General features: G+C 41.6%; 1 protein-coding gene across 3 annotated transcripts in view; it reads right to left on the reverse strand.

Moving 5' to 3' along the window:
- Positions 1-22,770, reverse strand: part of EML6 (echinoderm microtubule associated protein like 6) — a 199,557-nt gene extending 176,787 nt beyond the window's left edge. For all 3 annotated transcript variants that reach the window (XM_005884611.2, XM_014532033.1, XM_014532032.1), the window contains exon 1: positions 22,570-22,770. In XM_005884611.2, the coding sequence (XP_005884673.1) occupies positions 22,570-22,766 (197 nt within the window). In that variant the 5' untranslated portion in view covers positions 22,767-22,770. The remainder of the gene's footprint in view (positions 1-22,569) is intronic.
- Between the last annotated feature and the right edge of the window lie 6 nt (positions 22,771-22,776).

Here is a 22,776-nt window from a genome sequence, read left to right on the forward strand (position 1 = left end):
GTCATGATTCAATTACTGGTCAAGGCACATGCCCAGATTGCGGGCTCAATCCCTAGTGTGGGGCATGCAGGAGGCAACCAATCAATGATTCTCTCTCAACATTGATGTTTCTATCTCTCTCTCCCTCTCCTTTCCTCTCTGAAAACAATAAAAAATATATTTTAAAAAATTAAAAGCTCTGAATATATATTCTTTATAGTCTTGAGTTTTATAATCATGTTAATGCTCTATATATTCAAAAAATTAAATTAAATCAACAAGGATGGGGGGAGGCAGTCCTAAAACTCAATGCAAACTAAAGTAAATGAGCTCAACTACATTTAAAATGAATAATTTTACCATGCTAAATTTTTAAAAACAGAACTAATCCCAGTAACTTCTGAATACAGACTTTCACAACTTGTCAATGTAAAGAAAAATAAAATAACTGCAAACAGTCTTGAACTCTACTTAGTAGATTTGTGGGTTTTTTTAAAATATATTTTTATTGATTTCAGAGAGGAAGGGAGAAGGAGAGAGAGTTAGAAACATAAATGATGAGAGAGAATCATTGATTGGTTGCCTCCTGCATGCCCCCCACTGGGGATTGAGCCCGCAACCCAGGCATGTGCCTTTGGCCGGAATTGAACCTGGGACCCTTCAGTCCGCAGGCTGACCCTCTATCCACTGAGCCAAGCCAGCCAGGGCAGCAGATTGGTTTTAATAGTTGGGTACAGCTATCTTGAAACTCTTTCATGTGTATTGCAGGGTTGATCAAATGAGTAAATGTATTAATATTTTGTGAGCCAGGCTTCTCACTGTGGAAGAGGGAGATACAAATGAGAAAAGGAGGAAGGCAAAGAAGAACTCAGGATAGGGAGCTATTCAAATTGAAAGTATCCGTATGAACTCAGGATTTTGAAAATACATTTTAGCTGTATCTATGAGAGTATGTAGGTATGTGCATGTTCCCAGGTCTGTCTGCTGAAAAGGTCAAGAAGCAGTGACATTCTGGTACAGCAACGATCACAGATCTTGGGTTTTAAATACTGGCCTCTACTAAAGAACCAGGGCTCCTTGGAGAAATGGTTGGTTCCAGTGCTGGAGCAGGAAAAGTACAAGACAGACCAGGAGCGGCTAATTATGCCAAAAAGTAATGAAGTGCTTAAAATAATCATACATAAGAGCCTGTCAAAAGGATGCAGGAAAGAGCTTAAAGGGGTCCCTTACTGGCTCTTGGGAAAATTTGAGCATCAAAATAAATAAGAGCCCTTCATTATAGCAAAATCCTGATTCATAAATCTAGAAGGAATGATAGGGTTTTAAAAATCATAAAATCAGACATAAATCAGCACCAATGGATACTAAATTTGAGGGTGGAAGAAACCCGAGGAGGGGTAAGATGTTTATATAATCTTAAGGTATTCTCCCAGCAAATTATTTATTACAAAAGGAAAAATAGTAATTGTGCACAGAGGAAATGGTTAATGCTCAAATTCAATATTAATAAATTAAATATCACCAATAATGGGCCAACAGACATTGTGCATCTCCAGATACAATGCCGGAGGATACACTATCACTCTTGGGGCTCCAGCCAAAAATGCGTACCCTGAATCTAATCATGAGGAAACACAAGATAATTCCAACATAAAGGACATTCTATAAAGTAACTGGCCTGGGTGTTTCAAAAAGATCAATGTCCTGAAAGACCAAAAAAAAAAAAAAAGAAAAAAGGCTGAGACACTTTTCCAGATGAAAGGAGACCAAAGAGACATGACAACTAAGTTCAATGCATGAGCTGGACCGGAACCCGTGCCAGAGAAAAACTGCCCTAAAGACAAGTATTGGAACAATTGGCTAAATTAGAATATACACGAACTTATAATATTTACAGGTAATAGTACATGGCAATATTAAATTTCCCAAATTTAATAACTACACTGTGGTTATGTAACAGAATATTTTTATTCTTAAAGGTGCAGGTTTTAGTATTAAGAGTAAAGGGGGGAAACCGAGATGGTGGCATAGGTTAATGCCGGAGTTTGCTGCCTCGAACAACCACTTCAAAAATACAACTAAAAGACAGAACGGACATCACCCAGAACCACAAGAAGGCTGGCTGAGTGGAAGTTTCTTCAACTAGAAGGAAAAATAACAGCACACCGAGGCTCAGAGGAGGCGCAGTGTGGAAAATACTCAGGTGCGGAGGTGCGCGCGCAAAGCGGGCTGGTGGCTGAGAGCGCGGTTGTCGTTTTCGGTCAGGGGGGAGTCTCAGACTCTGAGCTCCAGATACGGGCGAATCGCTGGGGACTCAAACGGGAGAAGTGGGAGTGTCTGGCATCAGTTGGAAGGCAGCTTTCCCTCCGAGGTTTGCAGCGGTTCCTGGGGTTCTGAGAAGCAGAGCCTCTGGGAACGGGACTGAGAGGGGCCATAACCGCTCCCTCCGCCCGCCCTGTTGAGCCCGCCCCGCCCAAGCCCTGCGCAGAGCCATTTGCCAGATCGCCTCAGGCAAAGGCTAGATTAGCACCTCCCCAGAGGACAGAAGTTTTCCGCGGCAGACACAGCTGATTCACACAGCCAGTCGGCCTGGTGGTCAAATCCCTCTAGTATTAACTACAACAATCAAGGCTCAACTAGAACAAGACTGCGCACAAAGACCACTAGGGGGTGCACCAAGAAAGCATAAAAAATGCGGAGACAAAAAAACATGACAGAAATGGAGGATATAGAGCTAAAAAACGCAATTTTGAGGGCTTGCAATAAACTTTTGGAGAGCCTCACGAAAACTAATGAGACCCTCGATGCTATGATAAAGAAACAACTAGAAATTAAGCATACACGGTCGGAAATAAAGAATATTACACCCAATAGCAGACCAGAGGAGCGCAAGAATCAAGTCAAAGATTTGAAATGCGAAGAAGCAAAAAACACCCAACCGGAAAAGCAAAATGAAAAAAGAATCCGAAAATACGAAGATAGTGTAAGGAGCCTCTGGGACAGCTTCAAGCGTACAAACATCAGAATAATTGGGGTGCCAGAAGATGAGAGACAGCAAGATATTGAAAACCTATTTGAAGAAATAATGGCAGAAAACTTCCCCCACCTGGTGAAAGAAATGGACTTACAGGTCCAAGAAGCGCAGAGAACCCCAAACAAAAGGAATCCAAAGAGGACCACACCAAGACACATCATAATTAAAATGCCAAGAGCAAAAGACAAAGAGAGAATCTTAAAAGCAGCAAGAGAAAGAGACTCAATTACCTACAAGGGAATACCCATACGACTGTCAGCTGATTTCTCAACAGAAACTTTGCAGGCCAGAAGGGAGTGGCAAGAAATATTCAAAGTGATGAATAGCAAGAACCTACAACCAAGATTACTTTATCCAGCAAAGCTATCATTCAGAATTGAAGGTCAGATAAAGAGCTTCACAGATAAGGAAAAGCTAAAGGAGTTCATCACCACTAAACCAGTATTATACGAAATGCTGAAAGGTATCCTTTAAGAGGAGGAAGAAGAAAAAGGTAAAGATACAAATTGTGAACAACAAACATGCATCTATCAACAAGTGAATCTAAGAATCAAGTGAATAAATAATCTGATGTACAGAATGAACTGGTGATTATAATGAATCAGGGACATAGAAAGGGAATGGACTGACTATTCTTGGGGGGAAAGGGGAGTGGGAGATGCGGGAAGAGACTGGACAAAAATCGTGCACCTAGGATGAGGACAGTGGGTGGGGAGTGAGGGCAGAGGGTGGGGCGGGAACTGGGAGGAGGGGGGTTATGGGGGGAAAAAAGAGGAACAAATGTAATAATCTGAACAATAAAGATTTAAAAAAAAAAAAGAGTAAAGGGGGCCCTACCGGGTTTGGCTCGGTGGATAGAGCGTAGGCCCTCAGACTGAAAGGTCTTGGGTTTGATTCAGGTCAAGAGCATGTACCTCAGTTGCAGGCCTGATCCCTGGCCCTGGTTGGGGTATGTGCAGGAGACAACCAATTGATGTTTTTCTCTCTGTGTCTCCCCCTCCCTTCCATTCTCTCTAAAAATCAATGGAAAAATGTCCTTGGGTGAGGATTAAAAAAAAAAAAAAAACGAGTAAAGGGAATAATGTATGCAGCCTACACTCAAATGATACAAAAAAATCAATATTAATACATATCTATAAAAAGGATAACTGATAAGGCTAATGTGTCAAAATACTACTAGCATAAAGATGGATGGAATCTGTGGGCTATTCTTGCTATTTTTCTGTAAATCTGAAACTATTCCAAAATAAAAAAAATGAAGGTGTTTATATTTTGAATTTAAAGTATAAGTATCTACAACAGGTTTTGAACTAGTTTAAATGTGTCCATATTATAATTCAGACAAGTTAAAACCAAGCTATATACAGAGTTTATTATTTATATTAGTGAAAGCAGCACTTCCCATCAAATTACATCTGATTCATAATCTATTTTTATGCTTTTGTGGTTTTTCAAAATGATTAACCAAATATTTTATATTTTCATTAGTTACATTTATACATTTAAACCTATCTTAGATAAAACTGGTAAACTGCTCTGAAAATGAAAAATAACTTTTTCAACTTTCTTACTAGTAATTATAAAATGGAAGTACCAAAACTTTCAAAATTCCTGACACTTTCCCCAAGGTTAGTCGAAACAGACACCCTAATTCAGTGATGGCGAACCTTTTGAGCTCAGCGTGTCAGCATTTTGAAAAACCCTAACTTAACTCTGGTTCCATGTCACATATAGAAATTTTTTGATATTTGCAACCATAGTAAAACAAAGACTTATATTTTTGATATTTATTTTATATATTTAAATGCCATTTAACAAAGAAAAATCAACCAAAATAATGAGTTCGCGTGTCACCTCTGACACGCGTGTCATAGGTTTGCCATCATTGCCCTAATTCGTGCTTTTTTTTTTCTCCAGTTCGCAAAATTCAAGTTTATAACACTGAACAAGACCACTCCACAACTGGAAATATTAATGACATCTGTAATCCATTTATAATCATATTCGTGGATGAAATAACTTGGAAAACAATCTCTCAACAATGATGAGACCCATTATCATTCAGCTACACTATTAATAAGAATAAAGTAGAAGTTAAAACCTTAAAGCTGAGACGCTTAAAATCTAGTTTTTAAAATAACTTGGGATTAACTTCACTAGCATAACCTCAAAGACACTGATTACGGAGCTCAGAACTTCCCAGCTTAATTAGAACATCACTGATCACCATTCATCATGGAAGCCTCATCTCTTCTATATTCAAAAAGTTTGTATTTCTAGCCTTCCCCAGACACAGAGGGGAGGGTAATCTTCATTCTTCCCATCTGGCCCAGGTTCTTTTTCTAGTAAATATATGCCTTTCATTTCAAACCAGTAGGAAGACGTTAGGGGGTAGGGGAATGGATCTCATGTGCACCTCTACCATCTTTGAAAACTTCTGAATTCCAGAGCAAGAGAAGCAGTTAGCTGTCAAGGTTTGCTCATGAGAGGAAAAGATGGAACATTCACAAACTGACTTCTTCAGACAGAATCACATTTGGCAAAAATAATTAAATTTGATAGCGTAATATACTAAGGTCATGGGGAAACAGGTCCTCTTTAGGCCTGCTGCCTCTTGGTAATGCAATTCTGCAGAATACTAGTATATTACAGTTGAAAGTGGGCATAGCTATGACTGACAAAGTTCAGCTCTAGATATCTTCCTAGAAGGATCCCTCCCCCCTATATGTACAAGTATTTACTAAAACATTGTTTGAAAAGCAAAAGAACCTAAACATCTTTCAGCGGAGGAATTTATTTAGAAAGAGAAAAAAAACAAACACGTGCACAAAGAATCCTGGGTAAACTCTTGGGTAAATATGTGAATATAAAAACTAAAAATGCAACAGTAAAAGGCTCGGTCTCTGACTCCATCATGTTCAAGCCTACGTTGTTCCCATGGCCTTCAGGCTAACAGCTCCTTCAGACAAGAGGAATTCTGCTTGAGGCTAGAGTTTTTACAAAAACAGCCCCTCCCGTATTCCCTTCTCCGGACATAAAAGAAGTCTGAACTCTGTACTTCCTTAAAATAGATTTGAGTATTAGAACCCCCATCTTCTCAGTTGGTGCCTTCTCCATCAATAAACCCTTCATTACTCCAAACTCTGACATTTTGAGTTTTGGTCGTTCAGAGCATCAGGCACATGGACTTTGATCAGTAACAAAAAGATACACACCAACAGCAGAGCAGTGGTTAAGCTCTGGGGATAATGGAGGGAGATCAGGAATGGAAACTGAAGCTTTATCCAAAATGCTCTAAAGTTTAAAGGAAAATATACTCATATATTACTTACATAATTACAAATTAATATTCAAAGATTTTTTTTAAATGTATCAATTTAATTCTAAATAAATTAAGACAGGTCAATTTGACTATAAAATGATAAAAATACTGATACGGTAATTAGGCTGTTTGAATTACTAACATGTTTTTTTTAGTATTTTTATTGATTTCAGAGAGGAAGGGAGAGGGATAGAGAGAAACATCAATGATGAGAGAGAATCATTGATTGGCTGCCTCCTGCCCACCCCCTATTGGGGGTGGAATCAAGCCCGCAACCCAGGCATGTGTCCTTGGCTGGAATCAAACCTGGGACCCTTCAGTCTGCAGGCGGACGCTCTATCCACTGAGCCAAACCAGCTAAGGCTACTAACATTTTGTTATACCTCTATGCAATGGCCCAGAATCAGAGTCTGAACCTTGATCTTGCAGTATATACTGAACCCTACTGATTCCTAAAGAAAGCTAACTATCTTATTTCCTCATCTATACTTAAAATTTTAAGAAGCCCACTGGAAGAAAGAAAAGGAGAAAGGGAAGGAAATAAGGAAGGAAGTTTCCCAAAATATTACATCTAATTATGATTATTTGTCTGACTTCAAACTTCAATCTTGGGTCATGTATAAGATGTGAGTGGTGTGGAGAGAAATGGCATCAGAAAATTATCTCAAAAATCTTTGATTTAAAAATAAAACCACAAAACAAGAGGGGGTTGGGGGAGATATTATACTACAGAGATCTTAATGATGCCAGACACTAGAGAACTGAAAATATCAACTTTTTTTCAACAGAGGATATGAAAACAAGTCCCAAAGTCTAGGAAAATGCATTTAGAACATGTAGGCAGTTAGCATGATGAAGGAATCCACTTCTTTTAAATAATTTCCACTGAAAGATGGATGCATTAATTTGCATCTTACTCTGAACCTAATTAATAAACCTTAAGAACTGTTCTCTCACATACATAAATTTATTTCCTGAAATGCAAAAGAGAGTAGTCCTGGGAAGAAACCAGAGGACTAGCTAGTTACGTTGGCAAATTTTATGTCCTCTATAAAAGGTGAGGGATTTATTGTTACATTTCTTTCATAGATTAGTTTGTAAGTTCTTCTGGTGGTTACCCCAGAAACTACAACATATACCCTTGACTTCTAAAAGTTCAAGGTCAGTCCATACCTTTATTGTCTTTCTAGAAATAACTTGGAACGCTTTAAGTCCCTTTCAACTTTAAAACTATTGCTGTTAGGAGGCATTTTAAAAATATTACACACATTTTAAACACTTAACAAGATATTACTATCTACACTAATAAAAGAGAAACATGAAAATTGCTGTCACTCCGCTACGCGCACCAGCCAATCAGAGCGACTATGCAAATTAACCCAACAAAGATGGCAGTTAATTTGCATACGCAGGCACAGAGCGAAGACTGAAGAGGCTTGGCTTCTCTGCTGCAGCCCCAGAGGGGAAGCCCAGCCTCGCTGCGGCTGGACCAAAGGCCTGGGTCCCGGGTGTCGGAGGAAAACCGGTGCCAGCAGCTGGGGGAAGGCCTATTGCATGAATCTTCGTGCAACAGGCTTCTAGCTGTTTTATATAGTCAGTGTTCCTTTAGCCTCATGTTTACCACTAGCCCTGTTCACCAACAGGTAAAACTTATCTATATGAGAGGGATTATCTTCAAGACGTGATGTTGACTAGGAGGTAGCAGGTGAGTGTTCTGGGGTGCAGTGACGTTATATTTCTTGATGTATGTGGTAGTTATACATGGGTGTATCCACTTTGCTAAATTTCACCAAGCGGACCGATTTGTGTGCTTTTCTGGTATATGTATACTTGAGTTTAAAACTTATAAAAATTAATAGAGATGTGGTGTCCACCTCTGGACAATTTTTTCTTTCTGGTCTTATTTTCAAAAGTTTGTTTAATGAGCATATCTACATACTATATTGGAGGAAAAGCAACTTTAAAAAAATAGCAAAATTGAGATTCTGTGAGGTTCACAACAACTCTAAGTACCCTGAGTAATTTAAACACAGTGTAACTAAAAAACACTGGGTTGCTAGACATGCTGAAAAATGATGACCTAGAATGAACTCATCCTTAAGGTGGGGAAGAAGAAATAAATTTTTGTCAGTATCTATCACAACATGAAGTGTACACGTTTGTACCCTGGCCATTCTTCTAGGAATATCTGCTACAGAAACACCCACACATACTCTCTAGAAAGCATGAATTCTAAGGATGTCTGCTCCAGCATTGGCTGTAATAGTGGACAATCTAAGTGCCCGTCAACAGGAATGCTAAGACACAGAACAGAGACCAACATGAGAAACTAGAAGTTCAGGGGTTCTTCCAACAGTCACAGTAGGTGAATGTTGGCCTTTGAGCAATTCAAGTCAACAAAAATTTATCGAGTTGTTTCCCCAGGCCAGGCTTTGTGCTGGGCATGTGAGGACAATAGGGAATGAAAGAGAATGTAGCCCTTTAGCCAAAAGAAAAAAAAACCAAAACCAGATTCTATATTGTCCCAATCCAGGCTGGTCCTTATGAGATTATCCTATATATCCTATATAATAAAACCCTAATATGCAAATCGACCGAACAGCGGAACAACCAGTCGCTATGACGCGCATTGACCACCAGGGGGCAGATGCTCAACGCAGGAGCAGTCCCCTGGTGGTCAGTGCGCTCCCACAGGGGGAGCGCTGCTCAGCCAGAAGATGGGCTCACGCTGGCGAGCACAGCTGCAGTGGCGGGAGTCTTTCCCACCTCCACAGCAGGCAGACATCTCCCAAGGGGTCCCAGACTGCGAGAGGGCTCAGGCCAGGCTGAGGGACACCCTCCTCTCCCCCCCAGCAAGAATGTCATGCACCAGGCCTCTAGTTTTTAATAACACCCGAGACCTGGCTCAGTGGTTGAGCGTCAACCTATGAACTAGACAGGGGTCCTCAAACTACGGCCCACGGGCCACATGCAAATACAAATATTGTATTTGTTCCCGTTTTGTTTTTTTACTTCAAAATAAGATATGTGCAGTGTGCATAGGAATTTGTTCATAGTTTTTTTTTAAACTATAGTCCGGCCCTCCAATGGTCTGAGGGACAGTGAACTGGCTCCCTGTTTAAAAAGTTTGAGGACCCCTGAACTAGGAGGTCATGGTTCAATTCCCAGTCAGGGCACATGCCCAGGCTGCAGGCTTGGGGGGTATAGGAGGCAGCCAATCAATGATTCTCTCTCATCATTTATGTTTCTATCTCTCTCTCCCTCTCCCTTTCTCTCTGAATTCAATAAAAAAAATATATTTTTAAAAATAACACCGATGATTTTTGTTTATAACTTCAACTGAGGATCATTAAAAATTATGCTTCCCAAAAGCACTGGGGGAAACTTTTGCATGAAAAGGAAGTAAATCCTTATTGAGTCTTTCTCTGGCACCATAATAATCACAGTTTAGATAATTTCTTGTTATCCTACTGTTTACTTTTCCTGAGATTTCTGTCAAGTAGCTATAATTTCCTTTGGATGGCAAAAATCAATAAACAATTTTACCCTTACTTTTGTAATAAACTGCACTAAAAGGAATTGGTTTCCTCCAGAATTACTGAAACACTTTGGGCATATTAAAGTAAAATTTTCTTACCTATAAATTACAAAAAATTTAACCAGGCACAAAATTAGAAGAAGTAATAATGGTTCAGTTCTGTAATCCCAGTATTAATATAAAGTAGTAATCTTAGATAAACTTATATAATGTCGTTATGAATAAACAAGATTAAAGTAAGTATATTAATAGAAACAAAAACTGTTTAGCATTCTTCCACATATGCTTCAATTTCTTTCATGATTTCACATACCTCAGGGATAAATAACATGTCATCAAATCAATTATGCTAATTAACATAGTATTTTCTGCCTATGGCTCAAATAAAATAAAACAAAGAGCCTGAAATAAATTTACTAAGTTCTAATCCCCCTTACAAGTACAATTTTTTCTTTGTCATTTTAGTCTTAAGTGGGAATTAAGTTCACTCATTACGTGGGCTTCCAACATACATGCTAGTTTTCTCATACCATAGTGACAAGCAAGGCTATAGCAGAAATGTTCATTTTGTTTTCTGTCATTTCAAAAATATTTGTTTAGTTTCTGAATCAGGGTTTTGGAACCCCCAAACAAAGCTAATAATCTAAATTTTAAAAACATAGAGAGAGCTTTGCCCTGGCCTGGTGGCTTGGTTAATTGCAGTGTCATCCCATACACCAAAAGGTTGCAGGTTCGACCCCCAGTTGAGGCGTGTGTGGAAGGCAACCAATAGATGTATCTCTCTCTCTCTCTCTCTCTCTCTCAAAATCAATCAACATAGTCTCGGGTGAGGATTAAAACAAAAACAGAGTTTTAAGACCTCATTATAAACTTACAGTGTTCTCAATTCCTGTCTTATTTTAGTATGTATTTTCTGGCTACCTATTTTCACTTACTACTACCCAAACATCAGTCTAGCAGACGTATTATCTTATTACCCAGAAAGCACACTTACTATGAGGAGAAGGGTGCCCTTTGCACATCTGTTCCTACTGTGGTTAAGAAGGGTGCAGTGGCTGCTCTGGACACGTGAAGATTGCAGAGTCAGAAGCCACTGCACACAGGGGTCTAATTATGAAAACAAGGGAAGCATTTGATCCATCAACATAAGGGAGACATTTGGCAAGGTTCTAAAATCATTATGATTTATACATTACCACATTTACCAAAAATGTTGCCTATCTCCTAAAGATTTAATAAAGTCTCTTTTTAAAATCCTACAGTTAAAATCCCTAGGAATGCATGAGGGAAAAGGTCAAGGATTGGTGTTCACGCCATATGAGCACAGGCTGTAGAAAACATGCGGCCTCTGGCATGCACACAGTACAAGAGAAAAGTCACTTAGACATCCAGCAACTGAAAACCTGGATCCATTCTAGGATGTCTTCTAGAGACTGCCTCCTGGACATGGCACCTCTGTGTCACCACTGGGGGTATGTTGCTGCTCAATGCTTTCATTGATTTATTGCTGGGAATATGATTTCCGCTTTTTTTGTGGCACCCAAAAGGAAAATGCTAGCTGCTGAATTAGCTTCTGAGATTCAGGAGAGGGTTCGATGAAACTGGAACACGTATGGAATTAAATATACCTAGAAACAGATCATCATTTTCTACCTATAAAATAACAAACAAATATTATCACTTAAAGAGAAAATCTGCTCTGAAAAAACTAAGCTCTGAATTATGTGAAATTTGAGCCTATAATTTTTTGCAGTGTGTAACAGTCAGTCTACAAGGATTAACAGCAACGACAAAATAACCTGTTTTCCTTTCTTTTCCCTCTTCTGTTGTTTTCCCTCCTGAAGGCATTTAAACAGATTACTGTGTAAGTTTTGAAAAGAAATAATCAGTCATAAAAAAAACAGCTAAAATCACAAGCTTGTTCTTAGGAAAACAATAAGGTGGGTTTTCAAACCTCTGATTTGTTGCTGCATTAAAGCAGATATGCCTCTTGATTAAGGATAGTTTGGGGAGTAAGAGACACAATTGCTCAACTTGCACCTTCATTCATATTCCCTACTGGAACAGATGGCATCTTGAGGGCACTTAATCTCCCAGAATAGGCGACTCAAATCTTCCAGCTATCAAGAAGTGTTTTGTGCCCGGCTGGTGTGGCTCAGTGGTTGAGCATCTACCTGTGAATCAGGTGGTCATGGTTCAATTCCTGGTCAGGGCACATGCCCGGGTTGCAGGCTCGTTCCCCAGTACAGGGCGTGCAGGAAGCAGCCAATCAATGATTCTCTCTCACCATTGATGTTTCTACCTCTCTCTCCCTTTCCCTTCCTCTCTGAAATCAATACAAATATATTTCAAAAATATAATAAATTTTTAAAAAAGAAGTGTTTTCCCCAACACTTTCCCACTGCCTCCACATTTTCATCCTTACTCATTGTTCTGCAATCTGGGCTCTGCCCCTGCACTACTTGAATGACAATGCTCTTCCCTTGATCTGTTTTAACTCCCAATCCCGGTCCATCTCTTTGCTGGGCTCCACAATGGACCCCTCACCACCTGCCTCTCCATAGCACAGACAGACATCGACTCCTCTCTTGCCTTCCAAGTCCCTGCATTCTCTCACTTCCTCTGTGTCTCTGCTCCTCTGGGCCCTTTGTGCTTCTTTTGCTCTCTTCTGACTTAAAGGTAAGGGTGTATACCAGGTTCCATCTTCTTTTTTTTTTCAAATATGTTTTTATTGATTTCAGAGAGAGAAAGGGAGAGGGAGAGAGAGATAGAAACATCAATGATGAGAATCATCAATTGGCTGCCTTCTGCACGCCCCCCACCAGGAATCAAGCCGTGAATTCCTGGTTCATAGGTCGATGCTCAACCACTGAGCCACACTGGGAGGGCTCCAGGTTCCATCTTAAGCCCATCAGGTCACCTGCTCTCCTTTCATCTCTCACCTATGGCAATCACCAGGAGTGTCTCCTGGACGGCACTCAATCAATACCTGTGAGACGAGTCTCACCCTCATCCATGCTGGGGCCATCCATAGAAGAGACTATCTAATCTGGGTCTCCATCGAATTATGTTCTCTGACCACCACCCCACTCCCAAGAATGGGGTTGAGACTGTGACTCTAGTTTAACATTTTCACAAGAGGCTTCTTATGATTGTACTAGAGGCCCGGTGCATGAATTTGTGGTGTCTGGCTGGCCCACCTCAATTGGGGTCGATCAGGGGGGCCAGCCAGCTGGTGGGAGGGACTGCAGGAGGTTGGCCAGCAGGAGGTTGGCTGTGGGAGCGCACTGACCACGAGGGGGCAGCTCCTGCATTACGCGTCTGTCCCCTGGTGGTCAGTGCGCGTCATAGGGACTGGTCATCTGGTCATTCCAGTCCTTCAGTCATAACGGTCGCTTAGGCTTTTACATATATAGATGGCTCTCTCTGTCTCTCCTTCCTGGTTTATAGCTTCCATGTAACAGAAAGAGAAAGGCTTTGGGGTCAGATAGAAATGTGTTCAAAGCTGGGTCTGTGAATTATTAGCTATGTGATTATACCTCTGAATTTTTCAGAATTACAGGTTGAAAAAATATATATGTAAAATATTTGTATGTATATATATATATATATATATTAAAACTTAGGGCAGGGGTCCTCAAACTACGGCCCGCGGGCCACATGCAAATACAAATATTGTATTTGTTCCTGTTTTGTTTTTTTACTTCAAAATAAGATATGTGCAGTGTGCATAGGAATTTGTTCATAGTTTTTTTTTTTTAAACTATAGTCCGGCCCTCCAACGGTCTGAGGGACAGTGAACTGGCCCCCTGTTTAAAAAGTTTGAGGACCCCTGACTTAGGGCCTAGTGAGGTTTCTTTTTCTTTATTTCTCTTTAACTCTCTTCGCAAAACTCCTTACATGCTTTATTTAATTGAATTTTCACAGTAACCTATCTGAGGTCTAGAGGAAGAAGCTGAGGCTGGCTGGGTAACAACTAATAAGTGGTAGAATCAGATTCTAACCTAAGTCTGCCTGGCTCTGAAGCCCTAGCTCTTTCCACCACATAAAGTGCCTGCAGAACACAGAGTGGGTGGTATGCTGGGTGAGAGGGGTGGGGAACGCACAAATGGGAAATCAGAGCATAATGGGAGAAGTGCCATAAGAGAGGTATGGAGAAAACACTGTAGGGTTTACTGAGGAAACAGACATTGACTCAGCCTCAAGAAACCAGAGAGAGCTCGCAGACAGTTCACTGGAGTTGCCTCTGGAGAGCATGACTCTACCCCCAGAGACTGGGCAGGGCATTCTAAGCAGCCAGACCAGGTGCAGTCACTGCAGGGAGTATGAGGCGATGGGAGCAGAAGTGGGGGAGGGCGAAGAAACACGGTTATGGCAGGAGATGATGGCAAAAAGGCAGGGCAGGCCCTAGCCAGTTTGGCTCAGTGGATAGAGCGTCGGCCTGCAGACTGAAAGGTCCCAGGTTCGATTCCAGTCAAGGGCATGTACCTAGGTTGCGGGCACATCCCCAGTGGGAGGTGTGCAGGAGGCAGCTGATTGATGTTTCTCTCTCATCGATGTTTCTAACTCTCTATCCCTCTCCCTTCCTCTCTATAAAAAAAAAATCAATAAAATATATATATATTAAAAAAGGCAGGGCAGGGCTATGCCCAAGTGTGTGAAGCCCATTCCAGAAGCAATACAGCCCGCGGGAGTTTTTAAGGAGGGCAGGGACAGATCAGAACTGGACTTTCCAAGGCTAATCCCAGTGCTGGCATAGTTCAGGGATTCCGGAACTCAGGACCACTTGGGGAACCTTTCTTATTTTTTTATTTATTTTGGTTAATCCTCACCTGAGGATATTTTCCCATTGGTTTTTAGAGAGAGTTGAAGGGAGAGAGAGAGACACAGAGAAATATCAATGTGAGAGAGACACATTGATTGGTTGCCTTCGCACATACCCCGACCAGGGCTAGGGATTGAGCCTGCAACTGAGGTACATGCCCTTGACCAGAATCGAACCTGGGACCCTTCAGTCAGACCCCAGGCTGTCGCTCTTTCCACAGAGCCAAACCGATGCAAGCTGGGGAACCTTTTTTAAAAGGTTTGTCCCATTATTGTGAATGTTAACTTTAGTCATTTGGTTAAGGTGGTGTCTGCCAGGTTTCGCCAATGTAGTTATTGTTTGTCCTTTGTAATTAATAAATATTTTGTAGCAAATATCATGTTCCTTCACAAACTTTCACCACAAGTTATAACATCCATTGATTTTTTCCAACTCCATCATTCCATTTATAGTTAATAGTTGACCTTCTACTCAAGGAAGAGATTTCTCTTCTTCCCATTAGTTATTGATGTCACTATAGATCAGCGGTCTCAACCTGTGGGTCGGGACCCCTTTGGCGGTCGAACGACCCTTTCACAGGGGTTGCCTAAGACCATCCTGCATATCAGATATTTACATTACGATTCATAACAGTAGCAACATTACAGTTATGAAGTAGCAACAAAAATAATTTTATGGTTGGGTCACAACATGAGGAACTGTATTTAAAGGGCCAGAAGGTTGAGAACCACTGCTATAGATACATGGTTTTTTATTTTATTCAAAGGATTGTAATTCAAGCTCAAATTACCCCAGAGGTGGCCAGTGAACGTCCCCTCAAGGGGGCCCTTGTGTGATTATGATATCTCCCTTGTTCTTTTAGCACTGCTGTCCTTTCCAGCACAAGAAGCTGTTCCAGACTCATTTTGTGTTTTCCCTGCCTCCCCTCCCCTCATCTGGAATAAGCTTTTTTAAGTTCTGATCCTTCTGTGTGAAGAATGGAATTTAGAAACCATTCTAAAGTTCTGGGTACTTGGTGTGTCACTGTCGCTTCTCTCAATGGACAGGGAAAGAAAATTGTGTGTGTGTGTGTGTGTGTGTGTGTACACCTATCTATATTTCTATGGGAAATTCTTTAAATACAGATTTTGGGAGGCTATGGCCAGACCTACTGAATCAGAATCGTTAGGAGTGGGCTCATAAATCTGTGTTTGTTTAATGTTTAGCCAGTTTTTCAAAGAGAGGATTGACCAGGGGAGTGACAGTGGGGCAGAAAGACTAGTTAGGAGGCTACCCTACTAATCCAGACAAAAATTAACAGGGTTATGAACCAGGGCGGAAGCAGCAAGATAGAGAGGACGTGACCGTCTGTCCTTGGGGCTGACTGGATGATGGAGATGAAGAGGGAAGCAGTGGCAGGCACTCAATGTCTCCTGCGTGGGTAACTGTCATCGCTGTGGCCTGAGCACTGTCATTTACACAGAAAGCACTGAACAGGTTTACTTAATTGAACATCTTCTCACTTTTCTCCTATAGATTACATAAAAACCCAAGCGACGTTCTGGGAAGAAAATAATTATAAAACATTCAAGAATTCATATCTCTTCCTTACAGTTTACCATATAGGCTGAAAAACGGAATGTTACTCAGGACAAGAAAGATGACTTGTGAATTCACTGTCAGCAGGCCAGGCTCTCACATGGATGAACGTGGCCTGGCCGACGTGACTGTGTCTGTGCACGCTGTGCATGCAGAATAATGGACCGGGAAGGCTTTTTACCAAGAAGCAACCTTGGTCACCATGTCTCTCATTGTCCAGAAAAAAAGAGAGCTACAGTCGGCTGGAGATCAGTCATTAAGCTGAGATGACGGCTTACTATCACTGCAGCATAAAACGCACTGGCGCATGAGCAAAATATATAAAGGGGCTGTAAGAAGAAAAGTGAAGCTAAAAGAAAATGACCCTTGGAATTCTAACGGCTATAACACAAAGTTTAAAACCCAGATAAAAGTACAACCCAGAGGAAAATAATAATTCCCAGCGTTCATGTAGCAAAAGCAATTCATCAATGACCTTCTCCTTGCTAAATCCACAGGGCACTTTCCAGACTTACCTTGCTGCTAGTATATACCCTCCTATGGATACTGTTGAAGGTCTCCTTGGTGCCCTCTCTGCTCTTGGCCTCCAGGACATTGCACTCTTCTGGTTTTCCTCCTACCCCTCTGACTGGTCCCATCTTTCACAAGCACCTCTTTCTCTGCTGATCTCCTAAAAGTTCATCTTCCTCAAAATGCTAGCCCTGGGGTGGGAAGGGATCAACCAAAGAACTTATATACATATATGCATAGCCCAAGGATACAGACAATAGGGTGGTAAAGACCTGGGGTGGAGGTAGGGGCAGGGGACATATGTTATACTTTCAACAATAAAGATTATTTTTTTAAAAATGCTAGCCCTGGCCTCTTCTCTTTCCTCCATAAGCTGTCTAGGTTATCTCATTCACTCCTAACACTCTCACTACAACTCCCACAGCGCTCTCCTGAGCAGGAAGACCCATATAAATGTATAATCACCGCTTGCATGTCCCACAGACATTTCAATCTAAATATGTTCAAAGCTGAACTTATCACCCCCTGACCTTGAACCTGTTCCCCATTCTATTTTGGTGAATGATAACCACCATCCAACCAGAAACTTGACCCTACCTTACACCTTCCTTCTCCTCCACCCCTATTTCCAAACAATCATCAGGAATCTAGAATCTCCAGAGTATTTTCATTACTTTCCTTGCGTACTGCCATAATGATCTCACACCTGGATTATTTCAAGTGCCTCCAGACTTTCTCTCCAACAATCCATTATCTACACTGCAGCCCAAGTGACCAGCCCAGAGTTTAAATAATCTAATGATGCTCCTTTCTTCAGAGGGTCCTCTCTGACTGCCACCCACTCCCATGAATGGGCTAGGCATTGTCCTGAGGCTTTCAGACATCTTGGGCTAACCATGATAGAACTGAAGACACCATATCCAGCGGCTCATTTATGAATATTGCCCTTATAGGTTCCTTGAGAGGAGGTACATATTGTTCACTGTTGGGTCCTCAGTGCCTAGCACAGTGCATGACACATAGGACACTCAAGAAATCTTTGTGGCTTCTTAACTTAATGATCCATTTTAAATTAAGGCTCAAAAGATCAACTCAGTTGGTTTTTTAAGACCAAGCTGGATGGTCATGTGTGCTGAAGGCAAAGATAGATATGTGTGTGTGTGTGTGTGTGTGTGTGTGTGTGTGTGTCTATGTGCAAAATAGATCATTAAGATAAGAAGCTAGTCTGCAGTCAGAGAAAATAAAAGCATATTATCCAGAGAGAAGCAGAGATGTGAATCCCTGTGATACATAGGAACACTTGCAAGAAAAAGAAACAGGGAAAAAGACCAGTTGCCTGTTTACCTTGCAGTGCCTGAGAGGCCAGCCATAGTCCTCCCTATGATCGAGTTCCAAAAGATTCTCATCACCTTATGATCCTTGTGCCTTACACTGATTCTCAATAGACTTAGACTAATTCTCAGACCAGCCTATTTCTATTTCCGCCTCATATCTCTGGCCAGTCCAGAGAAAGCTTCTTTCTTCAGGGAGATAGAGCTGGCCTGCCACTCCCTCCTTCATGCTGATGGGAAAGGGAGTGGCAGAGAACTAGATGGCAATCCTGGAATCTTACAATTCCTGGGTTGTGGCCATCCAGGTGCCTGCCTCCCACTGGGGAAAGAAAGGAACTGACTGATAACGCAGTAGAGTTTGAGGGACACCCTCTCAGACCACACCCTCTGCTTTCTATACCATCTCCACCCCCTCATCTGTCTCCAGCAGCAAGGCTGAAGGCTGTAAATTCATTCTTAAAAAGCAGGGCTCTTTGGGAGTAAACAAAGGTATATAAACGATTGCTGGTCCCTAAGCTAGCAGTGACTAAACACTGCACTGGCTCCTCAAAATATAACTGGTTACATTCTTTAAATATACAAAAATCTATATATCCTTCATAGGATCTAACAGCATCTTCACAAACATGGGATAGAAACTAAAGCCTCGGATTTCTATTACTTTTAGGTTAATCATTTTTTAAAAATATGTTTTTATTGATTTTAGAGAGAGAGGAAGGGAGAGAGAGAGAAACATCGATCGGCCGCCTCCCACATGCACCCCAATAGCGGATTAAGCCCGCAACCTGGGCATATGCCCTAACTGGGAATTCAACCAGAGACGTTTCAGTGCACAGGACAACGCTCAATCAACTGAGCCATACCAGCCAGGGTTGGGTTAAACTTTTTAATGATTGTTTCCATCTCTAGGTCCCCAAATGTTCAGTATTTTCTATGTGAGAGGAATGGGTACCCTGCTAGAGGAATTCAAAGGCTATAGATGTCCAAGACAATTCAATGGGGGAAAGAATAGTCTTTTAAACAAATGGTGTTGTGACAACTGGATTTCCACACGCAAAAGAACCAAGTTGGAACCCCTACCTCACCCTATATATAAAAATGAACTCAAAATGGATCACCTGCCTAAATGTCAGAGCTAAAATTATAAAACTCTTAGAAGAAAACACGGAAATAAATCTTCATGACCTTCAATTAGGTGATGATTTCCTAGCTATAACACCAAAAGGATAAGCAACAAAAAATAAATAAATAAATTGAACATCAACAAAATTTAAAACTGCTGTGCTTCAAAAGACACCATCAAGAAAGTGAAACAACAACTCATTAAATGGAAGAAAATATTTGCAAATAATATATTCAGATAAGATACTTACATTAACAATATATAAAGAACTCTTAGAACTCAAAAATAAAAAGACAAATAAACCAAATAGAAAATGGGCAAAGGATTTGAATGGACATTTTCTCCAAAGAAGATATATAAATGCATTCATAAAAACTGATCAATGTTATTAGTCTTTAGGAAAATACAAATTAAAACCACATGATGGCTTAGCTGGTTCAGCTCAGTGGATAGAGTGTTGGCCTGCAGACTGAAGGGTCCCAGGTTCAATCCTAGTCAAGGGCACGTACCTTGGCTGCAGGCTTGATCCCCAGCCCTGGTTGGTAGGGATGCGTGCAGGAAGCAACCAATTGATGTACCTCTCTCACATCGATGTTTGTTTCTCTCTCTCTCTCTCTCTCTCCCCCCCCCACCCTTCCACTTTCTCTAAAAATCAATAGACAAATATCCGTGGGTAGGGATTTAAAAAAAACACACGAGATACCACTTCACACCCAGTAGGATGGCTATAATCAAAGAGACAGACAATAACAAGTGTTGGTAAGGATGTGAAGGAATTCAAACTCTGATACAATGCTGGTGTGGTGATAAAACTGTTCGGCTGTTTTAGAAAACAATTTGGCAGGATAAAAACAAAGATTTACATATATAAGATAAAGCAAAATTTTAAAAAGCATAAACATTCTAATTTTGCAGCTATTACTTGCATAATGATCTGTGGTTTGTGTTTTTTAACCTGTTGGAGTTAATTTTATTCCTATGTACAAAGACATACATGCAAACTAAAGAATTCTGCTCACCTATGCATACTCAGACCAACCAAATATGGAACATTTAGCAATAAAGTCCTTTCTCCAAAGGCATGCTTACTACTATGTCACTATTCAGTGTAAATATATAACAACCTTAATAAATAGACCAGAAGTTAAATTGACTGTTTTCTCTTCATCAGGTGGGGCTCCCTGCAAATCCAGTTATACAAAAACATTTCATTCATCTTTTCTTCAAATCTGAGCGTTTCTTTAAGCCAGATATCATTACATCCCCACTAGTCCAGCTGTCAATCACAACGGCAACTTACTGCAACTCCACCCTTTTCCCACCTCCAGTTTCTTTCATTTTTTTTATTATTTTTAATATATTTTATTGATTTTTTTACAGAGAGGAAGGGAGAGGGATAGAGAGTTAGAAACATCGATGAGAGAGAACCATCAATCAGCTGCCTCCTGCACAACCCCTACTGGGGATGTGCCCGCAACCAAGGTACATGCCCTTGACGGGAATCGAACCTGGGACCCTTCAGTCTGCAGGCCGATGCTCTATCCACTGAGCCAAACCGGTTAGGGCCCACCTTCCATTTCAATAGTGCATTTAATTTCTTCCCTATTATAGAAAAATTAGGTTAGGAGTTCAAATCCTCAAAGTAGTTAAGTGAACTGTCACATAAATATTATTTAACCTCAGGGAATTGTCTGTTTAATTGCCACTCTCTCCCTTCCCCCAAAGGACTGCATCTTATTTTGATGGTGTAATGGAAAGCACTGCATTAAGAAAGAGCAAAAACATAATGGGTTTACATTTTTAAACATCTAACCTTTTCACGAGTCACTGCTAATCGCTTGCACCTGTGCCTTTAATAATCAGCCTGGCAATTAGAAAAGCAAAATCCCCAGGACAGAACTAGTAGGGATGCCCCAATCACAGCCACTGCCATTTCCGGGAGAGAAGAAAAGCTGTTTTGTCATATGTGACATGAAGGAAGTTTTACGTTCGTTCCACCAAATCTTGAGAACAATAGAGCTCCTAGTACTTAAAATCCTCATCTTCTAAAAGTCACGATTTTAAAAAACTACATCTTACTATACCTTCCAATATTAAGGTGGTGGGAGGGGGGGTAAGAGTTGCGGGGCGGGGGAGGCTCCGGAATAAGCACAATACTCAAGGCAGGGAGGGGAGCTAGCCTTTAAAATAATTTCTCCCAGGGAGAAATTAAGATCATTAACATTCCACCACTTAACCATTTACTTCATTACGAAAGGCAAACTTGGAGCACAAGGGGCAATATCCTGAAAGTGGGATGGAAGTGGTTCCGCACCAATGAGCACACAAGCTTGGAAGGTTCAGATATGGTCTGTCAGTTGTGGTCCACCCTGAGCAAGTCATTTTCCTGTGGGCTGAGGCTCCCATAGCATGGAAATCTTCCTTAACCGCCCGTGGCTGAACGGGATTCCCTGTGAGCAGCATCTGGACCACACCTCTGGTCAGGCAAGAAGCTGACAAGGGCTGGAGGGCAAGGCGGCTGGTCCAAGGAAGGAAGGACAGGGCTAATCACCAAAATAGGTTCCTCTACAAATTCACAGGGAGAACCCCTAACATGGCTGTGCATCCCGTCCTGTTCTTGTCATCCGTCCTGGCCATCCGCTACCAGATGTTGGTCATTCTGTGGGCTGACTGGGAGGATTTTGTGGTCCAGCAGCTGCCAGCCTGTTACGACCTCAGCGATGTTGTGGAAGCATCCATTTGGTGTATAAAGAAGCTTTTAGGCATTAAAATACTGCCAAGGGGAATATCAGAGAACAAACTCCCCACCCACTGCAGAAGAAATTTCCCAGTGTCAAAGCATCTGGGATGAAGATTCCAAATTACCTGTAGCAAAATTTTCCTTTAGATTTTTTTTTTAAGTCCTCTTGCTTGCTGAGGAACCTCCTGAGAAACCTCCCAAAGATGATACCCACAGCTCAGGTCATTGGTCCTACATCTCCCTATAGTTAGCGAAGGAAGGAGACGTGTTTGACAGTTACCCAGGATGCTTCCACTTGTAGCAAGAACGAACACGAAAAAAGCATCCGAACACTCAACTCCTTAGAGATCCAAAGCCCTCCTAGGAATACAGAGAAGTCTCCCTCCCAACCTGCACCCCAACCCTCTTGCCGCCCTAGCTTCAGAGCAGCAGCCCTTCGGCTACTCCATGCGGCTCCGGGAGAAAACCCTTTATTCCACGGGGCTCCCGGGTCTGACCCCAGGAAAGCCCGGGGGGTCATCCTTCTCCCCGCCCTCCCAACCTCCACACGCCACCCCGCCCCGCCACCTCCACCAGGCCCCCTTCTTACCTGATAATGTCGTCGTTGTGTCCCAGGAAGAATTTTTGGCTGTGCTCGCGGGTGTTGTAAACCACTCCGACCCCAGCCACAAAGTAGACCACCTCCTTGCCGGCCGTGTAGTACAGGTTGTTGCGGCACTGGTGACCCCGGTACCCGTACACCCACTCCAGCCGGAGCTGGCAGCTGGGAGCCGTCCGATCCGCCATGATAAGCCGA

The sequence above is a fragment of the Myotis brandtii genome, unplaced genomic scaffold (assembly GCF_000412655.1).
Source record: "Myotis brandtii unplaced genomic scaffold, ASM41265v1 scaffold84, whole genome shotgun sequence".
In the NCBI taxonomy this organism is placed as follows: Eukaryota; Metazoa; Chordata; class Mammalia; order Chiroptera; family Vespertilionidae; genus Myotis; species Myotis brandtii.